General features: G+C 54.2%; 5 protein-coding genes across 5 annotated transcripts; 2 read left to right on the plus strand and 3 right to left on the minus strand.

Moving 5' to 3' along the window:
* Positions 1 to 548: 548 nt before the first annotated feature.
* Positions 549 to 4,001, plus strand: MONBRDRAFT_15339 (uncharacterized protein; the record flags this gene model as incomplete). Its single annotated transcript, XM_001743633.1, has 15 exons — positions 549 to 786; positions 922 to 1,073; positions 1,166 to 1,235; positions 1,318 to 1,392; positions 1,478 to 1,562; positions 1,657 to 1,748; positions 1,864 to 1,964; positions 2,070 to 2,142; positions 2,238 to 2,315; positions 2,455 to 2,601; positions 2,697 to 2,827; positions 2,914 to 3,065; positions 3,202 to 3,316; positions 3,426 to 3,489; positions 3,619 to 4,001. The coding sequence occupies 15 exons, from the start codon at positions 549 to 551 to the stop codon at positions 3,999 to 4,001; spliced, it is 1,956 nt and encodes a 651-aa protein (XP_001743685.1).
* A 530-nt stretch (positions 4,002 to 4,531) lies between these two features.
* On the minus strand, positions 4,532 to 6,691 carry MONBRDRAFT_31502 (uncharacterized protein; the record flags this gene model as incomplete). Its single annotated transcript, XM_001743883.1, has 8 exons — positions 4,532 to 4,933; positions 5,146 to 5,278; positions 5,363 to 5,420; positions 5,524 to 5,924; positions 6,015 to 6,098; positions 6,196 to 6,270; positions 6,422 to 6,472; positions 6,629 to 6,691. The coding sequence occupies 8 exons, from the start codon at positions 6,689 to 6,691 to the stop codon at positions 4,776 to 4,778; spliced, it is 1,023 nt and encodes a 340-aa protein (XP_001743935.1). The 3' UTR covers positions 4,532 to 4,775.
* A 1,906-nt stretch (positions 6,692 to 8,597) lies between these two features.
* On the minus strand, positions 8,598 to 10,980 carry MONBRDRAFT_23499 (uncharacterized protein; the record flags this gene model as incomplete). The annotated part of the gene is made up of 10 exons (XM_001743884.1): positions 8,598 to 8,902; positions 9,024 to 9,123; positions 9,203 to 9,279; positions 9,367 to 9,451; positions 9,574 to 9,641; positions 9,736 to 9,836; positions 9,984 to 10,125; positions 10,279 to 10,402; positions 10,484 to 10,585; positions 10,699 to 10,980. The coding sequence occupies 10 exons, from the start codon at positions 10,978 to 10,980 to the stop codon at positions 8,598 to 8,600; spliced, it is 1,386 nt and encodes a 461-aa protein (XP_001743936.1).
* Positions 10,981 to 12,522: 1,542 nt separating this feature from the next.
* Positions 12,523 to 14,549, plus strand: MONBRDRAFT_6354 (uncharacterized protein; the record flags this gene model as incomplete). Its single annotated transcript, XM_001743634.1, has 4 exons — positions 12,523 to 12,971; positions 14,034 to 14,130; positions 14,265 to 14,348; positions 14,449 to 14,549. Coding segments are annotated over 4 exons (731 nt in total), but the record flags the coding sequence as incomplete, so codon positions are not given.
* Positions 14,550 to 15,197: 648 nt separating this feature from the next.
* MONBRDRAFT_15167 (uncharacterized protein) lies at positions 15,198 to 16,116 on the minus strand (the record flags this gene model as incomplete). The annotated part of the gene is made up of 4 exons (XM_001743885.1): positions 15,198 to 15,418; positions 15,532 to 15,642; positions 15,764 to 15,905; positions 16,003 to 16,116. 4 exons carry the CDS (start codon positions 16,114 to 16,116, stop codon positions 15,198 to 15,200), a joined length of 588 nt encoding a protein of 195 aa, XP_001743937.1.
* Between the last annotated feature and the right edge of the window lie 672 nt (positions 16,117 to 16,788).

Genomic DNA, 16,788 nt, shown 5'->3' on the forward strand with positions numbered 1-16,788 from the left:
AACTCTGAATTGACAGAAGAACCGCCTCCTTCAGTGCCCGTCTTTGAGCAGCAAACGCAGCCCACACCTAAATCCGTCGCCGTGGGATGCACTGTGCCCGCCGCAACACCAGCGCTGGCGATCAGAAAAATTCGGAAAAGCTCGCGCAGTGTGTGTGCGTGTGTGTGTGTGACCTCCAAACCAGAAATGATGACAATGACTGGGTGCACATGTAAGGCAACAGCAGCAAGTGTCATGACGCGACAGAGCGATATGTCAGACAAATTAAAGCAGTTAAGAGCCGCGTGCGCGGTTGCTTCGCCGAATTTTTCTTGATTGACCCGAGAGGCGAAGGGGCTGTACATGCAGTATATTGGTTGTGATTGATTCGCTTTTGCTGCTGGCTCGCCTCGAGCTGGCGACCGATACAAAGAGAGTATCGTTATGAGGGGGTGTCAATGCTGTTCTGCTTGATTGATTCGACGGAGAGAAGGGCTCAATTGGGTCCGCAAGAAGGCTTGCCGCCAACGAGTGACGGCTGACCCTCCGATTTGCGCAACATCAGCACCATGTCCTGGGCGCGTAGCTTCAACACAGCCACCGTCGTCGGTTCAGTCCGACGACAGGCTCCCATAACTTTAGCGACCCGTCGCTCCCTGGTTCACACCACCGCCACGGCTATTCCTAAGGACCTTCGCTATGATGTGGTGGTAATCGGCGGAGGGCATGCTGGCTGTGAAGCCGCTGCCGCAGCGGCCCGTACAGGCGCCCGCACTGCGCTTGTCACTCAGAAACTTGAAACCATCGGTATGACTGCAGTTGCCTTGTCCCTCGTACCTGGTTTACCTGCTTCACCAAAGACCCATGCTGTCTTGGAGGCTCGTGTCTTACGGGTGTGCTGGTCGGTTGCGTCATACTGCGCCATGCTTCGTTTGCGAACAGGTGAAATGTCCTGCAACCCGAGCTTTGGCGGGGTGGGCAAAGGCATCTTGCTTCGGGAAGTTGACGCTCTTGGGGGCGTAGCTCCCACCATTTGCGACCGCGCTGGCATCCACTTTCGCGTGCTCAACCGCAGCAAGGGTCCAGCCGTTTGGGTAGGCTCCCCGTCAGCATCCCCCGTGCATGGATTGTCAAGCCCGCACACTCATGCTCGCCTTGTCACTGGTCTGGCGACGACTGTTACCAGGGCCCTCGTGCGCAAATTGACCGCAGCATCTACCGCAGCGAAATGCAGCAACACATGGCATCCCAGCCAAGTCAGGTTTTGACACCCATTTTGATTGCCGGCCTGGCACACCCGGGTTGTCACTGACCCATATCTGCTGGCTTTGCATGCAGATTTGGACTTGATTGCAGCTGCTGTGGAAGACATCACCGTCAACGGCGACCACCAAGTGACGGGTGTCGCCTTGGGTATGTCTGATGAACCCTCTCAACCGCCTCGAGTTGCGCATGCCTCAAGTGTTTATCATGATTCCTGCATGTGTCTTATCCCCAGGCAATGGACAAATCATTGGCACACGAGCTGTCGTGGTGACCACGGGCACGTTCCTACGCGGTGTCATCAACATAGGTGCATACTTGTCTTTGTATCCTGCTTGCTCCCGGTTGTTGTGATTGTGCGTTTGAAAGACAAAAGCTGGCTTGTTCACCCTTTTCTGCCCCAGGTTCGCAAAGCACCCCGGCAGGCCGCAAAGGAGAAGGCCCCTCTGTGGGCTTGGCGCAAACGTTGGAAACCTTTGGTTTCAAGCTTGGCCGTCTGCGCACCGGTATGTTTTCTCTTTTCGGGTCAGAGAAGCATGCACACAGAACCATGCTTGCATATCGAGAGCAAGCCGCTTGGTTCATGGATGCTCTTGTTGCACAACCCCCATGCTTAACCAGGCACGCCCCCTCGCATCAAAAAATCAACCGTCTGCTTTGATGGCCTGCTGGAGCAGCCTTCCGATTACCCGGCCACTCCTTTTTCCTACCTCAATGAGCGAGTATGTCTTCTGGCCCGCTTTTCTATTTCTGCAGCCAAGAAAAAAAAAAACTTGCCTTTGACCATCAGGACAAAACACCATTGTTGTTTGGATACCCTGCCCCAGGTTGCTCTCGAGGATTCCTTCATACAGTGTCATCTCACTCACACAAACAGTGCTGCCCACCAACTCGTCCACGGTTTGTTCCAACGCTCACGTTGCCCAAGTCAAGTCCAGCTTGTTTCTATCCGTCTGCTTGACTTGATCTGGATTTGCTGATTTGTGAACGCTTAGACACGCTGCATGAGAATAATCATGTTCGCCAAGATGCCTTGGGGCCTCGTTACTGTCCCTCTATCGAGTCCAAGGCAAGTGGATGGTGATCAAATTACATTTGCTGCCTGGGACATTGCGTTGCGTTTCATACCTGGTCTCGTTATCTGATTGCTGTCATTTGTTTTGGACGATCCTTGTTTTTCGCGCACACAGGTGTTGCGGTTCACAAACCGAGACCGTCATCAGGTCTGGCTCGAGCCAGAAGGCTTGGATTCGGATGTCATTTACCCCAACGGCATCAGCATGACTATGCCAGAAGAAGCTCAGCTGCGGTTTGTACGTTCCATCGCCGGCTTGGAGAATGCCCAGATCACGCAGCTTGGTATGTTCAAGCTCAGAAAACATCTCTTCGGCTTGCGGACAAGTGCTGAGCCGAACAAAGTTGATGATTTATTTCGTGCTGCTCCGCGACGGCAGGGTACGGTGTGTCCTACGATTTTGTGGATCCGCGGCAACTTCATCGCACGCTGGAGACGAAGATGATTCATTCCTTATTCCTGGCTGGTCAGATCAATGGCACAACTGGTTATGAAGAAGCAGCTTCCCAGGTGGGCGGTCAGCATGGCGCCGTAGAGCTAGCCTTGTTCCATTCTTTGTGTGCTCTCGTCTAACGTGCCAAATTCTTCCTGGCCAGGGCATCATTGCTGGCATCAATGCTGCTCTCAAAGTACGAGGCGAACCTTCCTTCACCGTTGATCGTACGCAAGCCTACATTGGCGTGTTGATTGACGATCTCGTCACCAAGGGCGTCCTTGAGCCGTACCGCATGTTTACATCCCGAGCCGAGTAGGTGCACCTGCTGCCATCATCCTTGACCGCGAAAACACATGAATTTTGCTTTCCCTTCCCCTTCCTCCCTCTTCCCTTCCTCCTTCTCTCCTTCTCTATTCTTCTCATGTGTGTACACGCGCTTACCTTGCAGATATCGTTTATCGCTGCGAAGCGACAATGCCGATACTCGCTTGACGGCATTGGGCCATGCCTGTGGTGCCGTGGATGAGCCTCGTTTCCAGCACTTTTGTCAACAGCAGAAAGAGGTAGGCATTTCTAGACTTGTATTGTGGTGGTCAGGTGCAATCATACACGACCGCGAGCAGGAAAAGCCCCCTTGAAGACTCAACTTGACGCGTGTTTGGCATTGCACAGTTGGCCGAGCTGACCCAGCTGTTGGAATCTGTCGAGCTCACTCCCCATGAGTGGAACAGTGGAGGTCGATTGCTGAAAAAGCTTGGTCTCGACGGCAAGCGACGCAGGTTGGCGCCTCATGATCAAGGATGAATCCTCTTTGACCGCTCTTTGTATTGGACATTGGCTGGCTCGCTTCCCTACCGCTTGCGAGGCTGGTACAACTCACTCCGGTGTGGTTTGCTCAAACCCTGTAGCGTGGCCAGCATGATGGCATTCGGCTTTGTTTCCGACTCGACCGCAGCCGACTTGGTCCCAGCTCTGCGCTCCTTTAATCCACGCTTGGTCGAACGCGTCAAGATTGAGGCAATGTATGCGCACATGATGAACCGGCAGCGAGCCAGTGCTGAGTCGTACCGTCGCCAAGCCAGTTTGGAGATCCCGCCCGGCTTTGCCTTTGAGAAGGTTCATTCGTTGCCCCTTGAGGCGCTTGAGCGATTGCGTGAGCACGCGCCTCGCACAATTGGAGATGCCGCACAAATTCAGGGCATTACCCCCGACGCCCTCGCTCGGCTAGTGCGTGCTCTGCAATCCTAGATAATCCCATTCTGCTCGACTCACACGTGTGTCGCATAGTGTCTTGTGGCCATTCTGAAAATCGATTTTGACTCTTGCATGAAAAAAAACTGTCAGTCTCCAGCACGACATACGCTAACAAAATCACGACGCTGAGTCATGACTTGGAGTCACTGAATAACCAACTTTAGCCAATTTGGTTTCGGGAAGTGACACGACCAAATTTTAGTTTTGCTTGAATGTTTGTGCAAGCTCAAATCAGAAACAAGAGAAAAAGCCCCCTGGTGATGCCAGCAATGTGAGCTGCAGATTGGCCACTCGCGTGAAAAAACGAGACCTTGTTGGCCACGAGACACATGACGTTTGAGAACAGGAAAGAAAATAACAAAAAAATTCCAATACATGTAAATCATCGAAAAAAAAAAAAAAAAAAATCATGTCCGGACCTTGGATCTGCAATCTCAAGTCAAATTCGATCCCAGATAGTCGTGGCGGTATGTTAACCAAAGACGCACTTGGCAATGCTTTGGCGTATTATACAATGTCATGTTAGACCCGATCGATTGTTAAACAGTCAAAATTTCCCACTACTGTCAAAGGCAAGGCTCGCGCCGTGTCACTGGCCAGCAATGGCACGAGGTGAGCCATCCCTTGACGGGATGGACACCAAACAAAAGTCCGCAAGCGACCACGGTGCGCGCGTGGGACAAGCGAAGAATTCAATAGGAGTGCAAGTCAAGTACCGCTCACAACATCAGGCGCAGTCTGCTGACAACTGCAACTAGCATTGTCATGCTAGTCAAACGGATGTGATTTACTCAGGTTGGCTCGTTGTTGAGCTAGAACCAGATCTAGAGGCACTGCCCCGGAGGGCTGGTGGGTGCTCACGCTATGTGCCTTGGAGCGCGGATTTCGTTGACCAGTTGATGCCTCGTAGCCACCTTCACCCAATCCTATGTCAGAGGGCGACGATTGAGCATCAATCTAACACAAAGACATCATACGGCGCCTTTCCACGCCCCTTCAAGTCGTGATCGCTTTTGTGCGTACGTGCATGCACACGCGAAGGGAAGAAGGGGCGAGAGGAAGGGAGAGAGGGGTGGCGCAAAGATTGCAAGTGCCGAATTGAGTTGAGCTGTTGTTGGTTCAAAAGCATCGAGCCTACCTTCCTGTGGCGCTCCGGGCGGCAGGAGCTTGGCTTGGTACTCTTGAGTCAAGGGAGATGGGTGGACACGAGGGTTGTTGGCACCGATGGGAGTCACCTCATACATCAGCCCGTTGCTTCCATGTTGTCCAATCTGATGGGCGAAATGCAAGGATAAGCACTTCTGATGAATGCGCCAGGAAATCAATACAGAAGCGGCGGTGGCGGACCAACAAACCAGCTGTTCAGAAGAGGGCGGTAGTTCGTCTGCGTGGGCGGTCAGTGCGATGGCCTCGCTGCAAGGTGGACAGAGCGAATGCACGAGTGACCAATGCATTGCTTCTAGACGCAGCTTGGATTGAGGCACCACGGGCGCAGCAACACCAGGTCCAGACGCACCTGAGCAAGCGCATTAGATCTTCACTTTGACGAAAATCGAGATCAAACACTGAACACCAATTGTCCACGAGGTAGGCGTAGCGCCGCCGCTCTTCAATGAGAATGTCACGCAATGTTGCTTGGTGAAAGGCTTCCAGGGTTCGTGCGCGATGGGTGTGAATTTCAGTGGCCTGATCAAGACCCGATTGCTCCTTGTCTGTGCCACGCTTGCGCACACTCTTTTGAGCCTTAATCGTGGACTGTCCAGCTCTCTTGAGGTCAGAGCGCAGCTGTTTGGCACCGTTTTTAAAATCCTCTTCCATTTTGGGCAGTTTCTTAGCCTCCGATTTGAGTCGCTTTTGCAGGGGCAAGATCAATTGGGAATTGAGCTTGCCCGCTTGCGCTTCACGACTGGCGACAATCTACCACAGGCCCAGAGAAGTGAGTGCTGATCTGAGCTATGAACTCATTCTTACAGAGACGAAGTGAGAGACACGCCACGACAACCTTACAGAGTGGTGTTGTGTAACAAGTTTCTGCATGACTTGTCCAAGCTCTTGTGTGGCGCCCCGCGCTCGCGAGGCCGACACGGCAACCTGCACCCAACATTGGTCAAGGTGAATGGCAGTCTAGCATAGCACAGCAAGTTGGGCCAACATGAACGGAGAGGAGATGGCCAAAAGCGCATCGCACCTTGCTCAGTGAGTCGATAAAGGTGAGGGCAGCCATGTTAGCTTGAACCATGGCAGCCTGATACTTTGTTGCCGCCTGCAAAGTCAACGTGGCAAAAACGTGTGGGGTGAGCTGAGGTGAGGCAAGCCCAAAAGATCTCAGATCAAGGAAAAACATAGCCACCCCAGGCCTGGCTCACTCGCATGAGTCGGTGCAGCTGCCTGCTGCTGGTGACAACTGGCCTTACCTTTTGTAGATCATCGAGCACAGGTGTGCCCACCTTGAGGTTGGCAAAAGTCTATGCAGACCGAGCAACAGGTTCCACCGGTAGGAGAAGGGTAGCGGGCGGGGACGGTGTTCAGAAAGAAGAGCAGGCATGCATGCAACCGAGGCGATCGCAAAGATGTGAGCTATCGGTATCGTCTACTCCAATAAGGTGGTGCAACATGCCAACCTGTTCAATCAAAGCTTGGAGGCTGTCAGAAGCCACAACATGGGCGTGCGCTGGATCTGCCATGGCGCCAAGAGTATGCTGCGGTCTGGAGGTGGATCAAGGGGGGCGGACGTGAATGGAATGTGAGTGGAAGGCTTCGCCTCTGCGCGCGGGAAGATGAAAGATGAGCATCCACACCAACATGCTGTCGTCTCTCAATAGTCCCACGCCTCATGGACTCTGCCCTGAGTCCCCGTTCATCGGCTTTGCTGCACTGAAGCCCCTTGCAACCCAGGCCATCATCGCCGCGCTCACCAGTAATCTTATCCGCTCGCCGTGCAAACAACAACAACTGCCACCGCTTGTGGCGCAATGCCTCCGATAAAAGAATCTCACTGAGTTCGTCCCCACGATTTCCACCAGATACGCTCACTGCATTCGTCGTTGACATTTGCTTCGTGCACTCCAAAAGTTTTTTTTTTTTTTTTCGGGCCAGCAACTTGAGCCACTGTCCGATCCAGCAGCATCGGGAAAGGCGCAGCCGCTGACGCTTCTCTCCATCCGACCACCGAGGTTTCAGCCTCGAAGGCAAGGCTAATTCTTCCTTCATCCCGCGCGTAGCGGAAGCAAAACCGTTGCGTTTCTCGCATACGGCAAGACCATGTTTGACGACGCCCCTTCAGGTTCGCTATATCGGAGGACGTGCTCACAGGAGGAAGAGACATTGACGGGATGTATCAAGGGGGCTCATTGTTGCTTCAATGTTCTGGGCGCGCTGTATCAGGCTTTCTTCAGGGCTTGACCCTTTCTCGACATTTGTCCCAGGAAGTCTTGGCTCTCCTCGTGAGTGGATCGTCCGCCCCCGCCCGCGTCCGCGCCCGCGTCCTGGTAACTTTGCCTGTCGTTTGTAGGCCGGTGCTGTGCTCGCAAAACAGAGCGATCCCACGCAATCGATCGACTTTCCTGGTCTCTTGCGGGTACGTGAATTGGGTGATCGAGGACACCTCCGTTTCACCTCCGTTTCACCACGACCTTTGCCTCGTCCCCACTGCTTCCCTGCCTTGTGTTGTTTGGGAGAGGAGGACAATGGGGCGTTGAGTGCATTGGATTCGTGTTTTAATGATGGTGCCAATCAACAGAAACAATGCGAACCTGACACAACTTTGGCCAATCTACAATCAACGGCCAATGCTCTGGACTACGTCTTTCGGTGTGTCGTCCGGTCCCTTCTTGTGCGCACACCACGCCGATGAGTCTCATGTCGTAGGCTCTCATCATTTGTTGGTGTCTTGGGAATACAGCTGTGCCGAGCGAGCCCACTGCAGCACAGATGAGCTGGCTGCAGCCCTCAAACAGCTTGGTGCATCTGTGTGTGACTCGTCGACCATCAAAGTCATCAAGCACATCTGGAATACCCGCGACGCAAGCCCATCGAGCTTGGCGACTGCTCAAACAGACATTGGGGTAGCGCAGGTGAGGCCCACATGCGCGCGCTGTATGGCATTGAGATGTAGTTGTGCGGGCTTGCTCATGGACCGGACGCTGGTGGGTCACACAGCTGGTCGACTGGGATTTTCATGTTGGCATGACCGTGCAATCACGATATGTGAGCAACCAAGCTCGGCCTTTTGTCACAGCGCACCTGCGCACCAGCCAGAATCAGCCCGTGAGCGTGGAATTGTCGGTAGCACAGTTCAAAGAGCTCCTTGCATCGGTGCGCGATGTGCGCCAGGCCATGCGCATGTCATAGCGGCCCCCACTAGAAATTTTCCCCAGCTGTCTGAAAAATCCTCGTGCCCTTTGATGTCTTTTGTGTGAGTTGTTCCTGGCTCAAAGCCCCAACATCGTTGGCCATTGCCACTTGAATTGAGCTTGATGCGAGGCAGGTGATATTGTGCGAGGATAGGCGTGGTGGGCACAGGGCGAGGGGACAGGAAAGCAAGCCAAGGGCAGCTAGCGACAACCCAAGTGGCCTGCAGCTTTTGCTGCTCTACTTTTGGGCCCAAAAGTACCACGCAGCCACGGACAGGGCAGCGCCCGTCAAGGCGACGACGGCCGGGTAGGACAATGTGGGCAGTAGCGTTTTGGGATCACTCGCCAAGCTCCCGATGACAGGAATATGGCCCGTAGGCTTGTTCAAAGTCTTGAGACATTCGCGTGCGGCGCGCCACCCTGACTCGACCGCACCGTTCATAAAGCCGGGCCAGGTCGTAGCGACCTCAGTTCCAGCGAAGAAGAAGCTGCTCTCATATTCTGGCGCACGTAGCTGCTCCCAGCTATGAAGGTTCATGTCTCCTACAGAAAGACACGAGAAGGGGCCGGAAGGCGAGCAGAAGATGAGCTGATGAGGGAACAAGCTGTCTCACGGCGATGCGTGCCGCTTCTTTCGAGTCAAATCCAAAGGGGCAGAGTGCACCTGGATGCATAATGTTGACGGGGCAGCCACCCGTGAATGGTTCCTGTGACCAGTCCTTCTCCTTGTAGTCGATATAATCGCCGGCCTTGGGACCGAATACCTACAGCAACACACCAACGGGCACGGTCAAGAAGGTTCAAAGCAGGTTCTGAATAATCAAGTTTTTGATGGCCGCTCACCGCTTGTAATTGGTCGATGACAGCCGTACGGCGCTTGGCAGGAGATGTCTGGCTCCAGTGGTACGCGTCATCCCCACCTAGCAGGATACAACCACCGTTAACTTGATTTACAACACAGGTTGTGGAGGCCAGCCCAACACCCTCTCAGTTCTGGCAAGGCTTACCAATAAACATGACCAGGGCGGGGTTCTGGCCGTCCTCGCTCGTGGCATCCATAGCTATGCAGATGGGCCCAGCACAGCTGCAGAGCTAGGGGGGGAAAGGAATGCAGCAGTTGGGTTTGAGAAAGAAGAAAAGAAAAAGGCGCAAGCATGAGTTGTTGTGGGCCGGCGCAAGTGGCATGGAGAGATGAAATGGCCATCAAATCGAACCTGTCCACTCAAGCCGTCAGCTCGCCAGAAGGCAGTGGTGTAGGACACAAGGATCTTTGTCAGATGAGCTATCCAATAGCAGAGGCAAGGTGCAGGGGCGTAGGTCCAAGTGAATTGTGTCACTTGCACACGCCTTGAATGGGCGATTCAGTTGACACTGACCCATAGTCAGATGCTCGTATGCGCGGCGGCGCCACAGGGGCAGTGCGGGCTCCAAAACAATGTGGCGCAGTTGAGACGGAGGTACGGCCATGATGATACGCCTATTGCGCGCCACGAGTCCCACCACATCAAACTTGGCTAGGCGATCTATAGTGTGTGTGTGTGTGTGTGTGTGTGTGTGTGTGTGTGTGTGTGTGTGTGTGTGTGTGTGTCACGCTGAAGTTGGGGTTTTGTTTGTTCAAACATACTTGGCCACGGTCATTTGATCCTGTCCGTGAACCACACGGTAGGTATCATTGACACGCTCGACCTTCCAGACAGGCTCTTGCAGGGCAATGCAATCTTCAGGCAGTGTGGCTGCCAATGCATTGTACAGAGACTGGGCACCACCTGTAGGACAAAAAATCAAAACAACACCACAAATCAGAGAATAGGTGAGGTGGGTACACAGGCAGCATCATGGTGCATAATTTCAAGGCAAAAAGAGCTGGGCAAACAAGGATGGACTTGTTCTCGGTCAAGCCTTCGGTCCAAGCTACGAACCAGTCATGCGGTACTCTTGACCACCGCCGTCCACATTGAGCAGATTCTCAAAGCATCCCGCCGCCCGGGAGTAGTGAAGTACGTAGAGGAAAGACACCTCGTGCGGATCGGCTCCAAAACAGCACTGCCGACACATTAAAGTCAAGGGGTGATGTTGATGAAGACACGCGAGGTCGGGAAGGCGTGCAGGGAGCGGTAGCCATACCCGGCAGATGGCAGTCATGATCTCGCGCACAAATCGGTTTGAAGTTTTGTTGGACAGCGCGTCCCATAGGCTTTGGTGATCCAGATCAGCTGCATGGGGGTGCTGCGGGATCAACGGTTTGAGGCCGAACAACAACAATTAGTCACGTTGCTTGAAGCAGAAGTCTCCACGCGTTGTGTACGCTTGTTGTCGAGCAATTTGGTCGCGGTACGTACTGAAGCTGGGTGAGAGGGGCTCACGGTCATGACCAGGCGCTCCATCCAACTGAGCAGAAAGCCCAGGTTGAGGGCGGTGGCAAGGCCGACGGACAGGGGAACGGTCCCCGTGTAAGCGTAGCGCTTGGGCTCGCTTGATTGTATGATGTGTTGGCCTTGGTTGTACTGGGGGTAGATGGTAACGCCCAGCTCCTTGAGCAGGTGTGTGACGTGTGGCTGAACGTGAGGAGATACCCATTGGCCGCCCATGTCGACGTAGTAAGGGCCGGTGGCCATCTGCATGCTCTCGGTCAGGGTGCGTCCGCCAATGCGATCCTTCGCCTCGAGCACCTTGACGCGCACGCCGGCTTCGTGGAGGGCTCGTGCTGCCGTTAGACCAGAAATGCCGGCACCCACGACGAGCACGTCCGTTTCCGTGATGCCCTGCGTCAGTGCGGCAAGCAGCGTGAGTGTTCAGGGCGATATTATGGTGCGTCAGGTGCGATCTTACAGCGGCCATGGCGTTGGAATCTTCCAAGGGAGGGGTGGCAGCGCCTCCGTGACTACCAGTGCTGCTATGGTCACTCTGATTGTTGTTGCTCAGGGTGCGCTGCGCTGTTGCGATCTCGTGTAGGGGATTGCGTCGATGCACCACCTCCCCACTCCCAGGCAACACAACACTGGATCCATCAGCTCGAAACACCGCGCTCATGATGACACACCACAAAATGATGACAACGGCTGGAAGCTGACTTGTCAGACAAACTCTGCGCGGCTTTTTTTTTTTTTTTGGGGGGGGGGATGCAAAATGGCGGCGCTGGTGTGGGGTTTGCTGGGGGTGGTTTTGTTGGGGTCTGGGGCATTGGCTCAGGGTCACTCGCTGCTGACGGATCCAATGTTGGTGTCTCCGGCGCTCTATCTCACGCCAAATACAACGCAGGCACCGGTGAGTGCTGTTCTTTGGCTTCAGTCTCGTCGCGGGTTTGGTCTTGGACTCCTACTCTGTCTCGGGTTCTGTTTTGTGTGGCGTGTGCTACGTCCACTTCTAGCTCAGGTTTCGGGGCATCTGATTGTGCATGATAGATCTTCCATCATCAGTTGTACGGTCCCTTGGGTCGCGAGCTCAATGCCACCAGCGTTTGGCACATTACTCAGTGGTCCACCTGGGCTGGTGCGTCACGATGTCCCTCTACCCCGTGCGCCTTGGCATGCATCGGGCCATCATCAGCTCATACAACACCCTCATTGATGTTGTGGCATGGCGCACCATACCTGCCCGTCATAGATTTGCCCGAACAGGCCGTCTATGACCAAGGGGGTCCGTGTCGGCAAGCCACGGGCGCGAATGGGGCCAGCGTTCAGTACTATGCCCAGGCACCGAGTGGTCATGTGTGTGTGTATGCGAACCACACGACAGGGCGACACACGGTGGAGCTGCGGCAGAATGGCAACCACACGACCTGTGGGGCAGAGTTTGACACCTTTTTGGGACCCTCTACGCAAGTTTATAGCGCTTACCCGCAAGGCCTGGTCAATTCGGCCCCGCTCTCAACCCTGGACCACGTCACAGCACGGCTGACCTTGAGCTTGCCCTACGTGCCCAAGGTGTACGCGCGCTGTGGCAGCTTTCCTCAATGCCGCGGCGCTGGTCAGATTGACTACGGGTAAGGCTTGCTGTTTTTTTTTTCCATCAGAAGGCGCGTGGGTCTGTCCAAGTTGTTAAGCCTTTTCATTTTTGGTTCGGCTAATTTTTGGAAGCATCAGATCCATCTATTTGGTTGAGCAAAGTAGTCTGGCTCGGGGCCGGTCCCCAATGGCGCCCTGCTTTGCTTATCGCGCTCTCTCATGGTCCATGTGTGGGTGGGACACAGCTACAGCGTTTTGGGCGTGACAATCAGCAGCAACACGTATGGACAGACGCTCTTTTATCAAGTCAACCTAGGCGACACACGAGACAACACGGGGTGCCCCACGCACGGTAGCTCCTGCTCACCTCAGGCCCAGAGTTGGTACGCCACGAGCAACCCATTTGGTGTATCAGATTCGCCCGCCAACTTTGGGGCGCCTTGTCTTCGAATGAGTCAGGCATCGCCTGGCGCAGTGCGGGTCAAGTATGAGCTCGACGTGCTGCCCAAGCTGCTCGCGGCCTTGGAACGGCCACCGGCTCACAGCAACCTGGGCACCGATCCTGCGCATTGGTTTGTTTCAAGCATGTACATTGGCATCGGCTCCCAGGGCTCGGTCGATCAGACCATGGTCATCGAGGAGGTGGATCTTGTCACAGCCAGTCGGGCGTGAGTGAGCGACGACAATTCATGGTTCATCTCCCGTTCCGCTTCACACACCACAGCACAGTCGCCCAAACATTTTGTATGACAATTATGGATTGTCAGCATCAGCGAAAGACCGAGATGAGAGAGAGAGAGAGCAAGCAAACCGTGAAGCAAGCCACGTGAGACAATAGAGGGGCCCGCGCAATTCCATCCACATCCATCGACCTCCTTCCCGACCAGACTGACTCGCTCTCAGATACGAGCCAACCCGGGGGACGCTTGCAGTTGATCAGCTTGCCGAGTGGGCTACATTTCAACCCGTCTTTACTTCTACACAGCACTTGACCGCTACGATGGATCCGGATTCCAAGGTCATGGAAGAAATTGGCACCGTTCTGCGTGTGGACAGCATCTCCTGTCCCTCCTGCGAGGTTAGAGCAATCGTCCGTGGGCTTTGAGCAGAGAGGAATCTCAGGTCCCAAGGGGGGTTTTTTTTGACACCACAGGCCCAAGGTTGCATTGTGCCCATGATTTCCTTGGACAGCCCTCATCCTCAAACAATTTCGGCTTGGGTGCCGCAGGATAATGGCGCCGTCTCTCGCATCATTCAGGTGACAGGCATTCAGAACTTGGATGACCAGAGCCTTTTGAAACAGGTGGGCATGGGTTTTGAAGCGAGGATAATGACTTGGCCCTTTGAAGGGTGGTGAGTGCGACGACATGACTGCATCTTTTATGTCCCGTAGTTGACGTGCGAGGCGTGCAACTTTACGCGCCTCGATAAGGTGACGCGCGAAGAGGGCTTGCCTGATGCGGCCACCCGCTTTACCCTGAAGTTGTGCCCCGAGTCCAACTGGCAGTCACGCCGTCTTATCAAGGTCTGTTCTCTGTCGTTTTGTCTTTCACTCCACATCGCTTCTCGCTTTGTTGTTCTCCTGCGCCACACGCAACAGTCTAGACAAACTCGCGTGCTGACCTCGTCATCTGCCGTTTGTCTTTCGCATGTGTCACTCCAAAACCAAAAAAAATGGGCACGTTGCATCACTCCTCATGGCTTGACATACATTAGTCTCTGGGGGCCAGCTTTTCCATCCCGGAAATTGGATTGGAATCTGCCAAGACGGAGCAAGGTGGTGCTGCCATCACGGTGCTGGAGCTACTGCAAGCGACCAAGGCCGAGGTTGGTGCGCCCTCCCCTTGCTTCGAGGGAGATGGCAGCAAGAGCACGAGTTGTTGGATTCATTTCTTCTTCTTTTTTTTTTCTTTTCTTTTCGGTCATCTGGTGGTTGACGAATGGCGTTGTCGTGGTTGCAGGTGACCAACAGCCCGGCTTTTCAGCAGTTGGATCAGGCCGAGGGCATGGTGAAGTTGATGGAGTTTGTGCAGCAGTTGGATGAGGTGCGTTCATCCTGCACCTGGTTCTGTTGAAACGCATCTAGATGGCCTAGTGTAGCAACTTGGGCTTTTGCTTATCAGCGGTTCCTTCCGTGCCATCTAGGTCATTGAAGGTACGATGGACGCAACCCTGGTTTTGGAGGACACTCAGGACAAGATGGCGTTCATCGAGGTGCGTGATTATGGCTTTAACGAGGGGTTAAGGTATTTTTTTTTTTTTTGTCTGGTGAGACGCGAGCTGTGTGGGTCAACTCATCCTTTTGCAAAATCGTCCGTTTGTGTTGCTTGTGGCACAGCATGTTGGCCAGGAGCGCGAAAGTGATCAGCATCTTGTCGTTGAGGCCTAAGGCCAGACATGCATCGTGTCTTTTTACCGTTGATATCTGTACACAGCTGCTGGACTCTAGGGGTACGGGCTGTGCTGTTGTTTATTGTGGGGGCATACAGAAGTCGGCCCAAGTGTATTTTGTGGTGAGCCCACGAGGGTTTTGAGGGATGCTTTTCGTTGCGCATGATGATCTTCATTTTTGGGATCAATTTACATGCTAAACGTTCAACGTTTGGTGATATCGAGCCGAAATATGCGGGTTTGTGGATCACACTGATGCTTGTCCAGGCCAGTTGGGGCCAGTTGGGTCCTGGGGTGGCCAAGAGCAACATCAACAGCAACTCAAACTGAAGGGAATGAGTACAGATTGAGTTGGAGACAAACATGCTGGGCCACGAGGCGCGGCGGTGAAGCCGACTGAAGGAGCAGTGCATCCAAGCAAAACTGAGACAAGGAGGATAGATCAAAGAAAAGACAAAAAAAAAACCAATAGTTCAAAGACACCCAAGCACGTGTGGGCCGGGTTAGTGTACTCCCCATGCCTCCTCAAAGCCATCTGTGAGCTTGCCACAAACGCCAGCCGCGGACATGGCATAGCCGGACACGGCAATCTCTTCGGTGATCCAGGGCACGTCGAGCTGCCCGTGGGCAATAGCACCAATGACCACACAGACGGGCTTATCCATGGCATTCTTGGTGGCGAAATCGCGCGCGCGCACTAGCTTTTTGGCCTGGTACGTGGTGCCTAAGCGAAGCGGCAAGAGAAGGCGGTGAGAAGCAGGCTCGGGGTGGGAAGAAGAGTCAGGGCGAGGCAAGGATGGGTGTCTCCACAGGTAGCCGTGGTGACGTTGAGCTTACCAATCTTGAGACAACCGGTGGGGAGGTGATCGGTGATGGGGTTCTTGATGACCTTGAGGAGCTTTTGGGATGAGCCCTTGGCGGCAATGCTAAGATCGTGGAGCAGTTGTACTGCGCGCATGGAGTAGGGGCATTGGCATTGCATGAGCTCTGCTCAATCATCACTTGTTGTTTTTTGGGCAGGCCAAGAGGGCCTTTGCATGTGTGGGAGCGACTTGGGGCCTGGGCTCACCCATGAGACCGCTAAAGCGGCTGTAGATACGGGGAACACGGCACTGGGGGTGAACTTCAATGAGCACGTTCTTGGCCGTATGGATGTAGACTTGCAGCAGTCCAGCCTTGTTCAAGGGGCTATCCAGCAGCATCAAAAGGCACTGCAGGGGCAGTTTATGGCAGGGTCAGCGTTGCTGCACAAATTGGGCTGTCGAGGCCGATAGCAAAGGTCGGTTCAAGACGTGTCTCTTGACGGACCTGATGGGTAATGTCAGGCCGGATGTTGAGCGAGTCACGGCCGTGCTTTTTCAGGATGTGCGCGTGGTCGGTGGAGTTGAGCAGCTGAAAGCCATTGCCAACCTGCCAATACATGTCCCGCCCAGAGAATGGTGCGGATGCACAAGTGAGCCAAACTCGAGGCATTTGTGGCAAAGCCTTGCCCCCCTCAGCCTTTCTTCCCTTTTTATCTTTTTCGTCCTTTCTTCTCTCAAGCCTCGCAAATCGGTCTTGCTGGGGTCGTTTCCCCGGGCAGCGGCGGCAGCTGATCGAGGGAACGAACCTTGACGGTTTCGAGGGCGGCCTTTTCGAGCACGACAATGAGACGCTTCTGACTGTCCTTTTCCTTGAGGGTTTTGGGCAGCTTGGGTGGCTTGTAGCTGGCCTCTTCATCTTGAGTCGGGCGACGTGCCATGGTGTCTTTCCGACTGTTTGTTCGTCGAGCGGAGTTTGACCAACCAGTTCTGGCTCTGATCCAAACACGAGACGGCCCTGGGTCTGGCTGCGGCGGGATATGTGTCACCCATGTGGCGCGCGACCGACCCTCTGTTGTCAGACAAAACCGGCGAGCGAATTTGTCAGACGATATTTTCTGACATTGTCAGACGTTTCATGACGTCGAGATGGCTTGAAGTGGGGGTGGAGAAAATTCCATCAAAATAATTCAAAAATTACAGGCAGGTCGTTCGTTCAAGTGGATGGTGTGTGAGGCTGTGCAAGCGACAAGGTGTTTGCAGGCCACGTGACCACAAGCGCAGGTGTTGTGTG

Source organism: Monosiga brevicollis, genomic scaffold (assembly GCF_000002865.3).
Source record: "Monosiga brevicollis MX1 MONBRscaffold_4 genomic scaffold, whole genome shotgun sequence".
In the NCBI taxonomy this organism is placed as follows: Eukaryota; class Choanoflagellata; order Craspedida; family Salpingoecidae; genus Monosiga; species Monosiga brevicollis.